The sequence below is a fragment of the Corvus kubaryi genome, unplaced genomic scaffold (genome assembly GCF_017639235.1).
Source record: "Corvus kubaryi isolate FWS band 111438036 unplaced genomic scaffold, C.kubaryi_AGA036_p1.0 37394, whole genome shotgun sequence".
Taxonomy (NCBI): Eukaryota; Metazoa; Chordata; class Aves; order Passeriformes; family Corvidae; genus Corvus; species Corvus kubaryi.
The window spans coordinates 13,306,729-13,328,330 of NW_024581133.1; the positions used below are offsets into that span (position 1 = coordinate 13,306,729).

The 21,602-nt window shown below is 36.4% G+C and overlaps 1 protein-coding gene across 8 annotated transcripts in view; it reads right to left on the reverse strand.

Moving 5' to 3' along the window:
• ZNF280D (zinc finger protein 280D) overlaps nt 1-21,602 on the reverse strand; it is a 50,032-nt gene that overhangs the window by 26,968 nt on the left and 1,462 nt on the right. For 3 of the 8 annotated variants that reach the window (XM_042039573.1, XM_042039569.1, XM_042039568.1), the window contains exons 2-6: nt 18,126-18,277; nt 14,301-14,366; nt 13,822-14,195; nt 7,895-8,012; nt 748-857 (exon numbers count right to left, since the gene is read on the reverse strand). In XM_042039573.1, the coding sequence (XP_041895507.1) occupies nt 748-857; nt 7,895-8,012; nt 13,822-14,195; nt 14,301-14,366; nt 18,126-18,270 (813 nt within the window). In that variant the 5' untranslated portion in view covers nt 18,271-18,277. Of the gene's footprint in view, nt 1-747; nt 858-7,894; nt 8,013-13,821; nt 14,196-14,300; nt 14,367-17,418; nt 17,504-18,125; nt 18,278-21,602 lie in introns of those variants that run through there. The other 5 variants (XM_042039567.1, XM_042039565.1, XM_042039570.1 and 2 more) reach the window with 5 other exon arrangements.

Consider the following 21,602-nt stretch of genomic DNA (forward strand, 5'->3'; position numbering starts at 1 on the left):
TCTGACACACTGACCTTAGTCATATTCAATTTTAAACAGTGACTCATCTTTAACTAGTGTTTAAGTAATAAAACACTATATATTATAAAACTGAAAAGAAAGATTCTTAGAGGATCAAGTAAGATAGATTTAATCAAGAAAACAGTACTAGTGTTGCCTTACTCTCGAGAAAAATTTCTATTTACATTTAATAACGAACAAAAAGCAGTTTTCATGCAAGTATTTTGCTGACAAGCGTAAGTTTATTGAGAACAATGTTTTCAGAAACAGTAATAAGTAGTTTAATAATCAGATGAAGTGATGCTCAGTTTTCAAAAGTTTTGTTTACCACAGTATTTAAGTATGAACTGCAAATGAAATTCTTCCCCCCAGCTTAACAACTTTTTTATCTATTAGGTATGAAGTATTTTTATCTTGATGTACCAAGTGATACATCAAGACAAAAAGGTACATTTACACTGTCATCTTTGTGTCAGCTGCAATCTTATACAGATGTGGGTCACCTGGCTGCCTATTACCATAGACACTTACCTTCAGCACATTGGAAAAATGAGGCAAAAAGCAAAAAGATTTAGAGCTCCCCTACTCCTGTTTTGCTTTTCATGACTGCAAGACTTTGAGCATTTGGCTCCGGTTGGTACCAGACAGAAGCGAAACCAGCTTCCTATCAAACCAAAGCACTCTTCCATAACCAAAGAGAAGCCCATAAAGTTGGTTCTAATGCTTACCAGCCCCAAAATATTTTACCTTCATATGATTTTTTAGAGGATCCATAAGATTGAAATGTATATTACACTTTGGACAGGCCCGTGGAAAAGGTCCTCCATTTTTAATGGTGCTGGATGCAGCATTTGTCCCTGTAAAATTTAAAACATATAAAAACTCAGAATTCACAAGCAGAATACTCAATTTAGTAGCAGTAGTAGAATTCTAGCAAAATATGCCATTTCAAATGAAAACTATTATCATCAATGAAGCTGTAGTAACTGTAAGCAAGGCTTTACAAGCATCTTTTAATTACTCTTCCTTTTTCCCCAAACTGACTTGGAGTTTGTTCTATTTGATATAGACTGATAAAACAGATTTTACAAAATCTTATCCACAAACAAGGAGAAAACACATGAGATAAAGGTAGCATGGTAGGGAGAAAGCACTCTTTCTGTGCACTATCAACCCACCCCATCCTGGACAGGATGGATTTTTGATGCTTTTGTTTTACGAACTTTAATTTTCAAATGAACCCATAAAGCCTGTTTACTGCCATGACCCGATTATCATCACAATAGGGTTCAGATAAGTGGTTTTGGAAAGGAATTTTGCCATTTGGTTCTTAATGATGAGGCTATCTCTCTCTGGATATTTGTTGGAATCCAGGCCTATTCAAATGCATACTTTCTGTTAAGCAAAGGTGTCTTTGGAGAATCCAGAGAATAAATCCGCTAAATTAATAATTACTCCCAGTAATTAAAGGAAATAACATTCTCTTATCAACATAAATGATTAATGCCTTTTGAACAAAAGAGAAGTATTAAAGCTTTGCATTAGTTTGAACTTTAATGAATAAAACCAAGCTTCAAGTTTTCTCCAAACTGCCAAAAAACATCAGGGCAAGAGCTACTTTTCCAGATGAAATTTTCTTGCATTCTCAAGTCATTCACAGATCTGGAGGACTCCATACTAAGTAAGTTGTTTAGAAGTTAAACGCAGAAAAAACATCTCAACAGTAGAGTCCACTGTTCCACAAAATACAAGTGAATGAGTAAATGTATGAGTTAAGAGATGACCATGCAACAGTGCTATACATTTTTACACAAAAATAGTCCTGTCTAGACCATGGGTGGTCAGTAATTTTCCTTAAGATAATAGTCTTGCTAAGAATCATTATTAAGCAGAAAGTCCTTCACATGAGCGGATGGCCACGTAAAAGATGCACCACTAAACAGTGCTGCAAGTCTTCACTATTACAGTTGGTAAAACATTTTGACACATCACAGCTACATGCAAACTGAGTTGAAGAAAACCAGTTCTGCAGCAAAATGTCATGTTCTGCAGTGCTTCAGTGCTGGATTCTGCGACAGATTAGAAATTGCTATGCCAGCATGGGATGGCTTAGAGACAAACTCAGCAAAAGACGGTTTTCAGTGAATATGATCTACTTCTTTTTTTATTGAATTTAGCAAGATCCTTCAGTTATCTTTTATTACAGGCTGCAGCACAGTATCTAATTTACCCAAAACAGGGTGGAGGAAATTTTTTTCCTGCGATGTTCATGTTATAGCCACTTCCTTCTGGTTGCTGGAAAGACCAAACAAGCTCTAAATAAGACATGCAGAAAAACTCAAATCTGAAATTATTCCAAACAATCATTTTAACATTATAGGAGAAAGGATGTCTTGGAAATGTCTCAAAGTCAAGAATAAGTCCTTGCCTATTGCAATCACTAGAAAGCACCTTTTGGCTCAGGAGAAAAAAATGCCCCTAATTGTTAATACTCTGAAACAGCTAGACTAGCTCTCTTCTTGCAGGGAAGGAAAGATCTTTCCAAGAATATTCCCTCTTTGAAATAGACCTTCTCCACTCGCACTGCTACTTCAAACTGCATCAAAAACTGCTGCTGCTGCAAGAAAAGGGGGAAAACTGCAAAACGCACTTTGCAATAGTTACTCAAAGTACAGAATCACAAAATAATTTAGGCTGGACCTTTGGAGGTGGTTTTGTGCAACCTCCCATTCAAAACAAGTCCTCTCTTATGCTCAGAGCCATGCCCTGTCAATTTCTGAATATGTCCAAGGATGGGGATTCTACAATCTAAGTCATTACTGCCTTGCCTGGCATTGCTAGAATGACTTTTTTTCCTTCATCTAATCAGAATTAGTTCATAAATTCAGCAGTCACAGAATCAACTCAAGAATTCTTTCTATCTTGACTTTCTGGTTGGTCGTGTTTTGAAGTTTCAACCCCCTACTCGCTTCTTTGACATAGAAAGTCTGAACTAAGAGAATGAGGTCAGGGGCATTTATTTTTATCATCTGTCTTCAAGTGACTAATTATTGCTCTACAGAATTCAAACCTACCTACTAAACAAAGGTCTAAAATTTGAATAGGTAATAACCTCAGATGAAATAATTTGTAAAGCTGTATAAATCCTTGCATAGAATAGCTATTTTTATTTTATGGCATAAGAACAGTTACCTACTTACACTGCCTTAAGAGCATTAAAAACACTGACCAACTGAAACACTACAGATGTGTTAGCTTTTTCCATGACACAGAGGCATGGACTGCCAGCCAGACCATTCCATCTTCCTATGGCTTGAAGATACATTTTGTGTCTGTGTAACTGTTGGACAGGTATCTGTAGGTGAAACAGCCGAGTTGCTTCTAGCACCGACCTCATTAAGCTTGGCCTGTTTTGAAGTTACACTGTCACCTTCAGAAGTAGCACGAGGTTTAAATACAAAACCACTCTCATGTAGACCTACGGCACTTTAAAAATAAAGAACCTCGTTTTTTTCCCATAGTAATCAAAACACATTAGTGATACCTGCAATTTAGACTCCACACAAAGCAGTTTTAAGATTTTCCTAAACTAATATGCCATACCGAAGTTAAGAAAACAATATCCAACTCAGACTTGAAGGCCAAGGCCAGTGAAGCAGGAAAGAGTAAATGCAAAGAGATAGACCCACATCTGAAACCCCAGTAAATCATACTATGGCCACCTGAATTTATTTGGCCTACTTTTCACATCTTGACCCACTCTAATCTGAGACAAGGTGAGTTCAGAGTAATAAAGTTAAGCTAAGCAGCTGGTTTCTGTAGCACCCACTATTTGGAACAAGATCTGCACTTGTGATGAAAAACACCTTCTTTTTTGGTTCTGTGTTAATGCTGTTTTAGTTTGTTACTTAACTCTGTAAACTTCAGTTTGCATGCAAAACGAAAACAGTGTTGTAACTTCTAATGACCAAGCACAGCACATCTATCTGCTCTCTTCTGAAAGAACATCACACGTCCTTATCATTTGCAGTATTTCTTCTGAAGAAAATCAATAAAAACAAAACAAACAAAAAAACCACCAAAGCAAAACAAAAAACAACACACCTAAAAAACCCCCACAAACCCCAAAACACCCCACAACAAAAAAATCCCCCAACAACTTTGAAATTGGGAGGTTCAGTGGCTGATTAACATGCCCATAAACACTTGACTCCATCTTGTCAGAAACCCATGTCTCTGTCACTTGACAATATAAACTCAACACAGACATCAGTCCTCAAGTAGACTTGAAAGACACAGCTACGAACCAAGTAGTCTGAAGTGCCAGCACTAGTCTTGTAAACCTCTCACAATCACAGACTGCAAATAGTCTTAAGACTATAATAAACTATGTCAAGGGCTTCAGTTCTGGACACAATGATCTAAGGACATTCTGGTATATCCCCCACCCAATGGTATAGCTGCTTCAATGATTTCTCAGAGTGTAACAAGAAGCTCAATACATAGAGATACCTTGTGTCACATAAAATTATTCAAACTTCTGAGAAGAAACTGAACAGCCCCCTGGCACCCACAGTTGTGTGTACTCAGTGGGAACCATCTACACTTAGCCAAGAATATGGAGAATCTCCTCATTCAATGCACATAGGCAGACTCCCAGCAGGGAATGCTGATGAACATCTTGGAGAATTTGCAACACTGTGCCTCACACATGGGAAAACATAATTCACTTGATATATAGATACTTAAACATCCAAACATTCTCCTTTGCAGCACACCTTTCCTTCTTTTTGACATAAATGAACATGTTAAGCTCAAATGTCTCACTCTATGCATTGTTTGCCTAAGGTTCATTCATTCACACATTCACAAAATCATCAAGTTATTAATCAGATGCTACTGCTTCCTAGTGGGTTTTAATTCACTTATACTCACCCTCATAGGTATATGAGCTGCTTACATTGACATATATGTCTTGCTCAGCAAAGGCTTCCAGGGAGCTGTATAACCCTTAGCATTCTTTGTATCACTGAGGCTATTTGAGCATCCGGCCATCAACCTACAGCAGGAACTGCTGCTGTATATTAAACTATGTGTAGCTGTGCGCATAGTTTTTACAGGGATCTTCAGTGAAGTATTTTATTTGACTGTAGAAAACCCGATTTGGAAACAAGGACTATTTTCATATGTTAACAAAATTGTTCATAATTCAAATTTTAAAAGCTTAACACATCTGTGATAAAAATTTTGAATATTTGAACTTTTATATATTGATAAAGGCAAGTAGTCTTGGTCTATACAACTCTGATTAATAAATTCTCTCAAAAGAACTGTAATACTAGAAGAATACACAGGTTTACATTTTAATTCTGTTGTTGGTTCATGTAAAAAAAATCAGGCCTATTTCGAAAACTAATCACACGAACTCCAAGTATTATTTAATATCTTGCTGGTATAAATCAGATTGACCCCTCTTATCATGAAAATATCTCTCTCAGCTGGAGTGTGGACACAAGAATTCCTTGTATCACCCACTTTCCAGACTAGTTTGTCCAATCCTCTACACAGCAGACCACGGGCACTCCAAGTACTCAGGACAGCAGGGAAAAGCAGCAGCCAAACAATTCTTGTTTGGTCACTTTGTGCTATTAGTGAACACTTCTGTAGCTACTACCCAGCAGTCGGCTATCCTTATACACACAATATTCCTGTGTACCACATCCACGATGACAAAGCAGCAGCAAAGTATACTGCTGCAGCACCACCTCACACACAGGTTTCTGAACACACAACACCACTGTAAAAACCTTAATGTTGCTCTGTGCATCTGTGCTGGCTGGGCCTGATTTTATAAATGCTGAAAAAAGACATTAGAAATAGTAACCTGGAATAAAAGCACCAAATGTACCGTGATAACAGAATAGGCACAGGAAAGCCAAATTGCTTCAGGCCTCTAGTGCATTGTCCTGCACCAACACCTCCTGTTAATCAGGAGCTACGAACTCATGGATGCAGTCCAGTCAACTCCACACAACAGATCTTTCAGTTACAGCAATTTCTCATTACTCCAAGTGGGTGAAGTTTGTGGAAGAACATTCTCACAATATTCTCAGAAAGCCAGCTACATTTTACATACATCCCCAGTGCCATCTGACCTGCAGGTAAGAGCTACCAATGCTGTTTACCCAAACACCACCACCTATTTAGCAGCCTAACAAGATGCTTGGTTAGCAACCTGTCATTTCCCCGCTTAGACCTCAAAAATAAATATTTTTTCTATACTGAGCTAAAAAATGTCTTTAGTGATCCATATGCGTAAGTTAAATTGTCCTGCAGAGTATCAAAGGCCAGTTCCCAAAAGGATTTTGTTTTTAAATACCATATTCCAGAATGTCTCGTGCCCACAGTGCTGCATATGAATTAGGGAAGCATAGCACCAACACAGGCAAGTAGGTTTTGGCATACATTAACTTGAATGTAATCTCATTACATGGCCTCACCAAGCAAGCCAAACCACAAAATACACAGACACTTCCTTCTCGCAAAGTAAAATTTATCTTAAATTTGCCTTCTGTGTCATAACAATATTCATGTTTCAATCCACAGTAATAAAACTTTTATTTTAACTTTCAAATCCTATTTCCATCTTACAGAAATAAACATAGACTAAGTATGGCACATTTAAAATGCTTTGAATTGCAATCCTCAATGCTTTTAAGCATTTTATTTTTTTCTCTGTGAGAGACTAATACGAGTAATTTTTAAGTAAGCAAGCAAGTCTCCAAAGTTAAAAAACTTAAACCCACAAACAATTAAACTTTAAAAACTATTATTTGGACAACAAGGGCTGGAATACTGAACCATTTGCAAAATACAAACCATTTCCTTACTTGACGAAAAGCTATTTAACCCAAGACAAGAATGACACCAACAGAATGGCTGGACACAAGCAAGAAAATACACTACTAAACCTTCATCAACACATATGTGGAGTGAATAACTAAACTAAAAATGCAAAATCATCACATGAAGCTGAGCAAACTAGCTATCCCTCTGTCCTACGTAACTTCTTAGCATGACCAGTAAGGCCATTCACTGCACTTAGCCAGTCACCTCAGGGAAGAATCAGAAGTCATTGTCACCCATAACTTATAGACAGAATAATGGGATTCTGGCCAGTTATCACAAAAGTACAATCCTTCAAAAAGGAGGAGGGAAGTCCCAAGTTATAGCCTTCTTGAGACTGAATACACGGCATGCTTCACATCTATTTCATCTGCTGTGACACACACACACACAAAAGCAGGTTTTTAAGTAGGTTAAATATTTACTGCTGGAATACAGTTTAGCTAGTTGAAAAAAGAGGGTTTTTTGTCAAATTACATGCTCTCTCCCTTCCCTTCCTTTTCAGGAAGGATCCTTTTGATCCCATCTACTCCAACTCCTGCATATAGCAGTCAGAAAACCAAGATCAACATCACAGGGAATCCATCCAGCAGACTCAGTTCTTCAGGTACTGTACAACCCCTCTTTTGCTAACAGTCTTTCCTATTCCCACTGGCCAAAGAGCAATGAATACATTGAAAACAAACCCTTACCTGTCAATAAAGATACAGTGGATCTGGCAATGCTTTTTCCCACCTAAATGAGCATTATAAGATGACATCAGTTGATTTTATAGTCAGTCTAATGCACTGAAAAGCAAAGTCTGACAACACAAGACTCCAAAGTTTATTTAATTAAACATTATACAGTGTTATGTACAGGGGGAAGAAAAAAGTAGCTATATTATATTCCAGAAATCCTATTTAAAGTTGTAACCCAAAGATCTGCACTAGAGTTAAACGACAGCAGGTTGTTTCTTTCTCTTATCAACTACTACAGTTATACCCACCTGTTACATTCACTGCTGGCCCAGTCTGGTACTGTGGAACTCCCGAGTTCTGTCTCACACCAAACAGTATACCAGATGTATTATCTGGTGCATCTGGTGGAGAATCCATAATATAATCCTAATAAGATATTTTCAAGAGGGAAAAGAAATTTGAGGTTTAATATTTTTTTACTTGCAAGCTTCAAAGGGTTTATTTTAAAAACATATGATTGCTTAAAAGTACTCAGAAGTACTCAACTGAAAATCAAGTTCATTACAATCTCCCCAAAATAGTTTCTTTTGACACTTCACTAAGGTTGCAATTCTCACCAGTGTTTGTTAATTTTTCATAGCTGTGTATTCAGAACAGTAAGAACAATCCTAAGTCCTGTGAAAGACCATTTAATGAAATATCACTAATCTGTTTGAATTGCTAATTGTAAATGCTTTTGTTCAAAAAGTCTGATGAGGTTTCAAATTATACTTGATTATCTTTCAAAGAGACAAAATACTTTATTCCTTCAACCTAAACTCAGGCATTTGCCTGTTACTCCGACGTAACACCTAGCTGCATTTTAAGAGATCGAAAACCAGAACTCAAAAAGTAGCACAAACTTGTAGCAAGCAGAAGCTTCTCAAAGCAAGATGATATTAAGATCAAATTCTACTAAGTGCTCAAGCTTTAATGAAAGTAAGGGGTGTCTATAGCATCTTGACTGGGAAGGGCACTCATTCCTGATATCATCAAGGGTTTTTTTCTTTTATGTAGAGTAATTTTGTAAGGATTTATGAAAAGAATATAATCAAACCCTCTTTTCAAAGCCCAGCTAACCTAAAAGCTGGTTCATGTTTCCCAGCACCTTGTTAAATTAAGTTTTGTGCATCTCCAAGTACAGGTATTCTTTTATCCTTCAGTTTAAAAGGTTTGCCCTTCAGTACATATAACCTAAAAAACTAAATAGTCCACATTTCTTGTCTCCAGCACTGGAAACTGTTAAAACTAAACAATTCCACTGATCACCCAATAGGTAACACTTGGAGGAAAAAGAAACATGAAATTTAGCTCTCTTTACAAATATTCAAACTTAAGAGGGTGAGGTAGGAGAAACATTTTTCAAGATTCATCAATACTAGTGACATTTTAATAGGCCATTCATCCTAGCACAATCTGAAATATGAAATATTTTCAGGAATAGCAATAAGCAGTTAAGGAAAACACAATAGTTAGGTTTAATTTAATACTAAGGTAGAAATGGAAAAGTATTGGCAATTTCAACTCTGAAATAATTCAAATAGTTACACTTCATCAAGCTGTACTGTGAAACAAAAAAATTGACAATAGTGCTATTTTCCTAAAGTAAAAAAAAAATAAACAAATGAGGAAAAACACCCAATACACATACAGAGACCATGTCATCAACGGTTTTTAACTACCACCATGTTAACCAAACTGAACGGAAATAAAGCTGAAGGAGCACAAGTACACAATCAGGTATGATAATCTGATTTAGGACTCCTAAATACCAGAACAAAAAGAAAGATGCTGCTCCCCAACCTGCCTTTTTCTTGCACATCTCCTTAACTGAAGACCCTTCAGGACCTTAATAAAGAGCTATTCTTTCTTCTGGTGAGACACCTAATCCACTCAAACCAAATTAAAGATAGATGTTCAGGAGTAGCTGTGGAAAGTTACTAAATGCCTGTGTTGTATTTGCTATGAGTAACAACTACATGAGTTGCAGTCACAATAGAGGTGTTACTGTAGTCACAGCAGTTTCAGAAGAGCCAATGAAAGGACAAGCAAAGCAGCTCAGCCTGCAGGCCACACCTCAAGCACAACTAATGCTCAGGGGATAAACCTGTGGCGGGCTCTGAGTGCAACGCCCTGTGCACACCATTTATATTTGAAATGTGACCAATACAACAGCTACATACAAACTCTGCATCTCTTACTAGTTTGTAGTTTCTTTGTTTTTATTTGCCAACATTTTAATTTTCATCAAGATCATAGTTTGGGTATTTTGATGGCATGGGAACATCTCCCCAGTATATATTAAACATATCCAGCAAGCAAAAAAAGGTAAAAACAGACACACTGAAAACTCCATCCCCTACTTTTCAGAAAGTCCTTTTCTGTTCACAAGTATTATTTTAATGTAATTTGGCTCTGTCATTTTACATACAAACCCCCCCAATACTGTCCAATGCTTTAGGAAACAAAAATATTTAAAAAAAAACCAAAACAAAACAGCCTTACCACGTTGATGAAACAAAAAATAAATCAAGCTAACATGTACAGGTGCTCTCACATGCAGAAAGGCAAAACCCTACATCTTCATAAGTTAATTTCCTAGGGCTCAAGCAAAGTGAAGTAATATACCACTACTTCTAATTTTCTAAAGGACTAGTGAAAATATTGGGTTCATAGTCTGCATCCTAGATTTTCTGACTGTGGAAGCCCATACGGTAACTGATAACCAAACCCACCCTGAAAAATCACAGTGCATAGTACTGGACCTTTGTTCTCTCAAAATTACGTAGGAACAACCAGAACCTGAATCACACTAACTGAAGAAAGTGCCTGTTAAGGGAAAGAGAATTGGCTGTAGCTTAGTGGAGAGCATTCTGAACACTGAATTATGGAACATCTTCACTGCTAAGGACAAATTTTTCTTAAAGAAGAGGATAGTCCTATGCTATGAAATGCAACAGTAGCTCTGACTGAATTAAAACTGCTGTAAACTGTATGACTGAAATAAAAATCATCTCTGAATTTCTGGAACTGCACAGCAGTTAGTACATAGCATGTAGTACAGTAACAACACAAAAAAATAGACTGACTTACTTAGGAAGTCAGCAAATCAAGCTTGTGATTGGAAAGGGGTATTTCAATGATAAAACTGGAATACCAAACATTGACAAGAGCCAAATTATAGATCTGTTTAGAAATTGAGGAGGTGTTTCAACCCAGTAGGCAATCAAAGGCAACCAGTTCCCAGAGAAAAAAATCTTTTGACATCCTAAGATTAAAAAATATTGCAGTGTATTTAGAATGCAAAGGCACTCTGAAGGATGCTCAGCTAAAAAGGGGTCCTGCCAGCGTCTAGTCAGTCATACCTCACAGTGATCTTCACAACATGGTATCTTCAAAGGTAAGTTTCAACACCTGGAAGCTGAAGATCCAAATGACAAACACTCCCCAGAAAAACTTACTTGAAACTTTTGTCACTTGGGAAGAACGAAGTTGGGAAGAAACAGAACGTGTGAACAAAAATGTCACAGAAAGCCCAAGGCAGAAAATCATCACTATAAAACAGCAGCCCCCAGTGAAACAAACACTAGATGGGGAGGGGCTGAGGAATCCAAAAAACCCTAAAGAGCTCTTGAATGAAGAAAATTCAAACCAAGGACATGAGCCAAAATACAGGTAGTATACACATAACACTAAGAAAGCAAATGACAATACAGCAGGAGTGATTAAAAATCACAGAACTTTGCCCAAGAAACTAAACTATAGTACCTCTCAAGAAAAAGGCACATCAACCAAGCTTCTTCCTCCATAAAAAGTGTAACATCCTCAAGTAGTAATAACAATATAAACAAGAAAACAAATTCTAGATAATGCTGAAAGTGAAAATACAGTTCTGAATCTAGAAAAGTTAAGCTGAAGAGATGGAAGATTTACCACGTCTTAAGCAAGGGAAAAAAAACACAAACAAAACTTCCTAAAGGTACTCAAGAATTTCTTAACATCCAAAACACAGTATGTTACATTTAAGATGCTTTAAAAAAATTAAGAGCTCATGAAAACCATGATCAAAATGTCAGCACTGTAAAGAAACTGTAAAAGACGATAATTTCAACTAACAGCAGAAGTTTTAAGAGACCACAGAATCTGTATGCACTGGTTATCCCAGAAAAGGATGCATTACTTTCTAAAGCGTGTCAGTCTAACCTGGAATAGACAGAACTGATTAATACACAGTTAAAGAACCTTTTCCATGTCCTATTTCAGGCTGCAACTTCTTCAAATAGCTGTTTCTCTACTCTGCCATGGAAAAACAACCTGCAGATTTTGACAAAGTAACACTATAAATACTTAACTAAAGCCTCATCTGTGACATAAATAAACTCAATGAATGAGAAAGAAGTCTCACAGAAAGAAATGCACTCTGCATGCTTTCTTTAAAGGAAATCACTGTCTTGATGAGCTACATGCAGCTTACATATACCCCGTGGAAAAGTTCAGCTTTCCTACCTCTGTTTACTCTGAGGTTTTGGCATAAAAACAATGCAGAAGCCCCTAACCAGTTTTGTCTGTTAGAAGAAAAACATGAGCATGTATGTGTGAGGGAAGTAAAGGAGAGGGCTTTCTTTTGCAGTAAATACTCTGCAGGACATACTAGCACATTTTTAAAGGATTTAAATAAAGCATACGATGTCATCAGTAAACTTGTAAAAAAATTCACAGATTTGAAATATGTGTATACATCACGTAAAGTAGCAATCCTTCCTGTATTAATCTGTCCTGCTTTAAAAAGACAGGTTTAAGAGGACTAAAGAAGCAACCTAGATATCCTACTGATATCTGGACTTTTAATTATATCATTTCTTAGGCCTTCTTAACAGTGACAGACTAATTTATCTAAGCCACTTCACCAGACACATCCACAATTTCTCTCTGCAAACTATCAATCAACTGCTGAAGACTCAAAATCGGCAAGTATGAGTTTTTTCCTACTGAATTTGCCAAAAATGTAGCTAGCCAGTTGATAGGCAATGATTACATTGCATTGTTTTAATTCTGTTTTTCTTAAAATACAGCCTCTCATCAGCAATTATTCATCCACAAGTCTTAAGAACACCCAATTCCAGTCCGTATGTTTTAATGGCCTAATTAACTCTGTTCATTCAGACTGATCGCCCTGCTCAGCAAATGCAGAATCCATTAGGCTGCATGATTTTTACTTACACCAAAAGACTAACAACTGAAACAACCTCAGGTATGGCTATTTGCATGGACAACTGAGATGGTGTGTACTGTAAGGCTTCATTTTAACCTGACATAGTAGCTAGTATTATAGGCACATTGAACAGTTTCAGCATAAATTATTTTCAATAAAGGTATTGCATCATAGTTTACCTCATACAAATATGGAATTTTAATCCTCATTCTTTCTCTCACACGTGTCCAATAGATAATGCAACAAAACCAGCATCTAACTCAACTCCTTCATGGCAACATTCTGGGGCTCTGTGGCAAACCAGGAAGGTCTATGATACATGACCTAAGTGCACAATTCCCTTAGGCTTTTCAAGCAAAACAAATATGTTGCCAAATTGTCTCAACTGCTGATCGTGCAACTTTTGGTTGCTTAAACATTTTTACCATACTATTGTTTCACAATGTTTTCATTCCTGTGCCACATGAATGAAAAGCAAAACTCTCTAAGGAGCTACCACTACAGCATGCTCTTTAGAACCAAAAATCCCAAGCAAGGCACTGTAAAAAACAGGTGGAAAACCCACAAAGTTGCTTTACACACTAAATGCAAGCTATTTAAAAATGAAATTATTTTATCAATACAGAGGATCCATCTCTGAGCAAAGAAATCTGCAAAATTTAGAGAATGAATTTGCATCATTTCTCCACAGAACACAAAGAATCTAAACAGTAGTAATTTCTCTAGCATCTAGGATTTTCATTTAATGCCATTTTACTCTTACTAAAGCTATCATCTTTGAGTCTTCCAAATCAGTATTTCCCAATATATATTTTAATTTACCAGTGCAAGGTTGTGGTCCTAGCATCTTTGCAGTTTACCTAATGCTAGTCAGTCTATAATCTAGTCCAGATCTTTAAAACACTAGGCTGAGTCAGTATGTTCTTCATTAATTTATTCCAAAAGTAATCATACCTCTTACATTTTAAATGAATAAAGATTTACCTGATTGAGTATCACAGGCTGCGCTGTTGCAGTAGTCTCTGGCCTGGATACAGGTTGAGCCACTACAGGAACTGTGATATTTCTTGATGCTGGCTGTGTTGTTACTGGAATGGTTACAGGTCTGCTAACAGGCTGTGTTATGCCAGAACTTGACCCAGGCATCTGCTGTGTTGACAAACATCCAGCAACTGGTCTCTGCAGTATTTGTGAAGTTCCTGAAACATTCACTGCTACAGCCAACTGCTGAACTCCCACCAAGCCAGTCGCAGGTCTGGGGACAGTTGGAAAGACTGACAGAGCAGGCACGGCACCGGGGCTGGAGGCAGGCGTCGTGTAATGCTGACTCTCAGACTTGAATGTAGTGACTGGACCTGCTGCAAAGGATTCCAAAGTTATCTTTAAATAATTCTGCAATCCAATGTTTCATAAGTGTTGTGGATTTTTTTGGTTTTAATTACCATATTAGGACAATAAAGTACCTCTACTGGGTGCACCATTCTGTATCCCCCTTCGTGGAGAGCTGAGGTTGACTCTGTTCAATATATCTGTCAAAAGTTACATTTATCTTAATTGCAAATAAATTAATAGCTTCATTGCTTTTCAAATTTAAAAGCTGTATTCATATACATTAATTGAGCCAATTAGGATTTGACTTATAAATTAAAATACTATTTCTACAACAAAAACCTGGTAAAACCAAGTGTAATTTGTACAAATTAGGATACGATCTTCCACTCCTCTTTGGTTAAGCTAGTTCGCTTAAGAATCTCAGTGTTCATTTTCTTGGAGACAGATCAACACACACATAAGAGTACAAACAACAACAAAAAAAAGGACATTTCATTAACATTTTAATTTGCTGATTATAGTGCATTTATTTACATCTCTTTCTCACATGTATGTAATATTTCCCAAATACTAGAACTGCTCTACATTAAAGGATGCATTTTCTCTAAACCAGTAGTAACACAATTTGCTTCTGTATTAGCAAAATACAGCACTTACAAACTGGATTTTAGACTTCATGATAGCCATTTTCCAATGTGAAAGGAAAATCAACAGATCAGCAGCCAAAGGAGTCATACTGGAATTGCATTACAAGAGCACTGATTTTCTTACATATCCTACATGGTAATTTGTGTCCAGAGTTCTAGCTCAGCAGAAGCACATGCAATTTCTTAAATTACATTTACTCCCTAACTAACGCCACTGATAGTCCCTGACATTTTATGACTTAGTCTGAGGTTTCTGACAATTTCAAAACATTACAAAAATACTCATCAAATCAAAATACTTTTCTACTCCCAGATTCTTAATTCCACTAGTGTTGCTGACAAGTTGCTCGCTCTGACCTGTGAAAATATGCATATGAAATTAGATTGATTCTCCAATATCTAACCAGCAAGGCTTGAAGTAACTTCTCAAACCAGGGTCAAATTACATCAGGTTCTCAAACAACACACATTAGAGTATCTACACATTGTGTTTAATAACCTTAAGGCTATTTCCACCAGCAATGGCTCATTAGTATACATTTCTCAAGTTGATAAATAAATCTAATAGCAGTAGAATTCCAAAGATCACAGCTTTCAACCTGCCACCTGCATTTAGATCACACTAACAAAAAAGCAGCTGCAACCAACATATTTAAACAGGCTTGCATTTTTTAAGATATGATGAAATTTGGTCCTGTAACAGTAATACTATATTTACTTCAACATAACAGTAACTACAAACGATGATTAAATTATTTTGGTATTTAGCTGAACTCATACATTTTGTGATTGTTAACAAATCTATACCTCATATATGAATTCCAGAGTGAAATTAAATTAAAGTATCATTACCTACAAAAGAAAAGCTATCCTGAAAGTTAGGTCTCACAAAGCATAGTCAAGACAGTCTGATGTGGACACATGCTAATTTACTAAGGCAAGTTTTACTGCTTTTAAAAAGAACATTTCAGGAAACCAGTTATTTGAAATTATAAACTACATTTACACAACTCAACTAATTCATCACAGGCTTGATGTGCACTTTCCCCTCTTCCATCAAAGAGTTATTTGTCCTGTTCAGGTAAAACACCACTGAAGCATAAGCATGCTGACATGCAGAATTACATTTTAAAGCAGTAACAAATTACAGGTTTGTATCATTATGAAAAAGGAAGCAAGAACAACAAGTGGTAACTGTAGGAATAATGAGCAGTTGCAGAAAAAGGTAAAGGGAACAAAGTGTGAACTACTTTTCATCTCAGCCAAAATAATCCCCCAGTACATCAGGAGGGACACTTGATTCTACACCACTCTCCGCCAGCAGGTCAAAGTTGGAGTTTTAACTATTTCCTTCAAGTTTTCCACACAGTCTGTACAAAAACTAGCAATTGTACTTGCAGGAAAAGGTTAAGAAAATGCAAGCATTGTAGAAACTACACCTTTCAGAAAAATTAAGACCTACACGTGAGTTTCTATTTGTCATCAATATTTCATCTGATCAGGTGCAAACTAAACAGTGATAAGCGAAGCTGAGTTCACGGTATCTTGCCTATCACCAATAACAAACTGAAGCCTGACTAGTGCCAGGTAGTACTACTTACAAGCCAGAGAAGAACTGAGGCCATTCTTCCATAGCTGTTTTTGATAGTGAAGTAGAAGATTAAAAAGAGAAAAGTTGAGGAAAGGGAAGGAAAGAAGATAAAGTAAAAAGTCATACCATAAGTGATTTTACTTGTGTCAGGACCGACAGCACTAGAATAAGAAGCAAATATTTTAAGTCTCTATCTTTTACCAAAGTTCTTGAAGTTCACAGAATCATACCAAAATTATAGTTTTCACCTGAATTATTTCTATCCTTTGACTACAAAAAAATCTTGAGGCAACAATTGCAATCAAACTTGGCATATTTATTGTTACGACACATGCTAGTGCCTTAATAGCTGTCCTATGCAATGACCTACTGCCAATGACCAACAGCAATCAGAGGTCTCTGGACCTTCCAGAAAACAGTTAGAATGTATTTCAGACATCCTAAAAGTTGGTAACTGCAGAAAATGTAGAATAATTTTAAAATATTCTTCACATTTTTCAGGGTATCCAGAGTATTTTTAAAATACTCTTAAAAAATATTTTCAGGTGAGAGAACTTAAGTATCAGATTCAGTATTCTTTTAATATTTAAAATCATGCTTCCACTTTTTTAACCTAATGTAAGAAGCCTTAAACTTACTATCCTAGTGAGCAACAAAGTAATAGATACAAGATGAAAGTATTGTGAAATAAAAGGACTGAACAGCTAATAACAGCTCTGAAATCCATGCAACAGTGTGACAGACAGTCTAGTGTAACATTGTGTCTTGAGATCCTTCAGTGCAAATTACACACCTTCAGAAAACTACTAGGAAATCTTGGATACAAGCATAGCAGAGATGAGGCAGAAACTGCGAGCAGTAAACCTTACCAGGCAAAGTCTTGGGTATGTGACTGCTGAGGAAACCTTAAGTCAAAGCTCTTGAAAATTGATACAAGATGGATACACAGAAATCAAAAATTACTAAAGTTAATTAAAGCAACAACAAAAAGAAATGTTCCTCTTTACTTACCTGCCAAAGCCCAAGCATAGGACAAACGTGGAATCCAGACACATCTCCTGTCATCACAACCACCTAACCTCACTCCCTGCACTGCCTGAATTTAGGAGAAAATTCCAGAACTTGATGAAAAAAACCTCTCTATTTCACAAAGGATGGGTAAATTTATCAATTAAAAAATCTCCTACTTCACAGATGAAGTGAAATTTTCAGAATTTTCATATTAATCACTTTCCAGATTCTGCTTTTACTACAGACACTTAACACAGTTACCTTGGTTTTGCCAGAATGATGTTCACCAACATATGAAATGAGGGGTGGAGGGAAAAAAAAAAAAAGACTGTAACAGGAAGACTTAAATTCATGCATATTCTTTTAGCAGGCAGAGACTCCCAAATATATAACTAAATATTAACTATACCGAGAGCAATTGCATGCATGGTTTCAGCCTTGTATATACTGGCTTCTAAACTCTGTCACTAATGCTAAAACCTTCAAATGTCCTTATTTTGATCTCAGAGATTTATGGTTAGAGGTAACCAGAACCTGGGGTTCAGACAGAATTTCTTAAGAATTCTAATTTTCAGTGAGACAGATGTACAGCTTTAAGATGTGGAATTTCTTAAGTCATACTGTTAAAAATTCTATACTTTCAAACTAAGTTTAACTTTCTATACCTTGAAATTTCTGTTTTAAATTATGGAAAAGTGCTGTCTTACATGTAGTAGCTGGCTTCGAGCTTGAGATTTCCCCAACAAAGATTGGCTCATCATCATCATCCTCATCATCCTCTTCCACTTCTCTCACTCTCTTTTGCCAGGGTTCTAGCTCTTCTTCTTCACATTCCATAAATAATTCTGCCATCTTGAGACTAGACAATAAAAAAAACCAAAAAACACACATAGGCAAACAATCAGTACTTTCATGAAATGCTTCACTGTTCAGTAAGGAATACTGCAGTTCTCAGTAATTCCCATAGAATGGTCTCCCTCCCTTCCTGTTCTTTATAGATCAAACATGATCTGATACAAGAGATCTTCAAAGATTGATGCCACATCACCATTCTGACAATTACTTGAATGCTCATCTTTCCTATTGAAGAGAAAAGACCAAAGACATCTTCCACAGAATTTAACCTATTTTTGTATAAAACACCAGTAACTATCAGAGGAAGCCTCAGTGGAAGCCACAGTGAAAGGTATCTTCTAAAAAATACTCCTATTCCAGGTAAGTAATTCACAAGAAATGTGAAGGGCCTTCTACAAAGCACATAATTTACCTGGCACAACTGACTTAGTGAAACACTGATCACAGCTTTATTTTCTTTGCATCTTAAAAAACCCAACACAAACAAAACAAAACCCCACCCTAATCCAAAACCTACCACAGCCTCCGGAATTCTCCAAGATTTTGCCTGGGCTTCCCATACGGTCACATTTTCTTTAAAACCCAACAAAACCTACACAAAATTCCCAAAAACCCACAAAACAATATCAACAACAACAAGCAAACTACCCACAAAAAACATTTGAAACAAAAAAACTACACAACAGCAAAATCCCCAAGCCATACCTACAATGCATTGCATACTGCTTTCATTATCAATTAAGACTCTATAAAAATTTCTTATATCTCATTAGAGTCCCTCATGCCTGTAGACTTTCTGTTGCAGTAAAAATAACTCATGTACAAATACAGTAAAGAAAAATATGCACCTTTTAGAATTAACCAAATTAATACCAGCATCTCCTATCACAACTGGTTTTATTTGTTTTTTAAATGAACAGAGATGGCAAATAAAGTTTTCTTCTTTCTTTTAACATTCTTTAACATAATCTTGAAAGTATTTCTGAACAGAACAATAAATAAGAAACTTTGCTATTTCCAATAATCTAATAAGACTGCAGAAATAATTAGTCTGTAACATCACAGGGAAGCAGACAGAATCATCCTCTACTGGTATGAGAATGGGAATGCTGGTGTTAGCACATCTTGAGATAAAATTAAGTAGCAAAGCTAAACTCCTTCTTTGCTTCCTCCATCAGTTTAGGGCGCTGAAGCTAGACATGGTGCTAGGAAAGAAGAGAACAAGATACTAAACTAAATTCTTATATGGGGAAAAAAGGAAGATTCTGAAGTGAATTTCCACTTGACAGAGACGACATGGGCTACATGCCAGGTCTTGGAAAGAGACTCAAGCTTAACTCTATAATTTCTTTTCTGTAGGACACTCTTTAGAACATTTTTTTTTTAATAACACGAAGTTTAACAGACTTTAAGGCAAAATAAATTACTATTTCAGAGACTTCTTTTATAGAACAGACAACATAAATGAGCAGTTTTTACTTTCGGAATTTAATTTTACTTGACCTCAGGGGAAAAAAGTAATAAATTATAAAATGTGCTTGGAGGATGCAATGCAATTTATATTAAAAACACAAAATAGGCACAAGCAATCTATATGTTAGCCGAATTCTAAAAAGACACATGTGATAACCTCACCTACACTGTATCACAGCTGATTTTTTTCTTAAATACAGTTAAAAGTAATTTGATAACATAGCCATGTGCTTTTAGAAAGTGACACAAAGTAACTGGTGACACCTCTTATAAATACTTCATTTTATGAATCAGGAAAGCGACTCAAAATGCAGAGCAGCTTTTAAAAGGCAAGTATCAAGATTAATTTCACATCTTTTAACCTAATTTTTAAAATTTCAATGCTATAATCTGAAGCCAAGCTTTCCCTGACTACTACTTTCCTGGGAAGAAAGCTGGCCTAATGAGTTCCTGCCCAGCTCCTGCACTGCTTCCTCAGTTGTGCCAGCACGACTTTGCACAAAACTATGGTGTGAAGCAGAGTAGGTTAAAAATAACCTGGCCCAGTAAAAGTTTTATTGGCACAATTGAGAGGTCAAAAATCTGTAGCCTGAACAATCAAAATTGCAGTAGGGGGTAATGGATTTGATTAGAGGAGGTGTGCAGGAACAGCTCCTGCAAGTGGTCTCCATTGCCAAATGAAACATCTACATCCATTTTTAGAGTACAAACAGCTTCCAAATTTTTAGCTTCTTTAACTACATTAACCCACAAAATGTGTTCTAGGAATCCTGCTAGCAGCTGCTCTCAAACACAAAACCAACCGTGAATCCTTCCCCCATCCTGCTCAAATATTCCCAGCGGAGGTGCAGACACCAGTATAAGAAAAGCAAACCGACTGACAATAGACTTTATCTTCCTCATTTTTTAATATGTATAAGCACATATATATGTTTATACACACATTTCCTTAAAGGTAGTCCATGCATCTGAGAGATCCAAAACTCCAATGCAATGCTGTATGCATAGATTCAAAGAAAGTGTTGAAACCAGTATTGTAAGGTAAAGCATCAAAATCATGAACAAGTCCTTCAAAACATTTTTAAAATATCATTAGGTTATGTCAAGATATTGCTTTAAAAGCAACTGCTCATCTAAAACTAAGCATAGCCATGGAAGTTCATCAGGCAGGCACTAATAACCAACAATCTGCAAAACTGCAAGTCCCTGGAACGCTATTATAGTTACTAGAAAAGTGGTGAACTAAAAACCTGATAAAAGACAAAAAATGAGAGCTCGTTGCACAAAACAGCAGCAAGTTTCTGATAAAGTAATTGTTTTAGAAGCACTAGTTTAGCCATCTTTATGGTGGTAGTTAGGTTCAAAAATACCTAACTTTATTAAAAGCTAGTTGTATTTATAACCTCTTTTTTTAAAGTTAGGACTTAAAAGGTCTCACACAGAAACAACAAAAAAAGATATAATCTTAGTAAATGTATCAAGAGTAACAGCTGTAGTGAAAACAGCAGAATGATCTGTAGAAGAGCACCCTAAGGATGGACAGAAACTGGCACTATAGAAAATCACGGTAGATGCAGCCCCAATGGGACTTAAGAATTATTGGAAAAAACAGTTATTACTTCAGATGGAAATTTATCTGTTCCACTGTTAAGCTCAAGTGAGCCTTGCAATACTCAAAACTTCCTTGGATTGGCTTAAAATCAAATAACTAATATGAAACTGATAGCGAGCTTAAAGAGTGAGGACATTTACACTAACCACAAATTTTTCAGACTAGCCTTGTCACCCTTCCATAATAGAATCATAGAATATTCTGAGTTGTAAGGGACCCACAAAGATCACAGTGTCCAACTCTT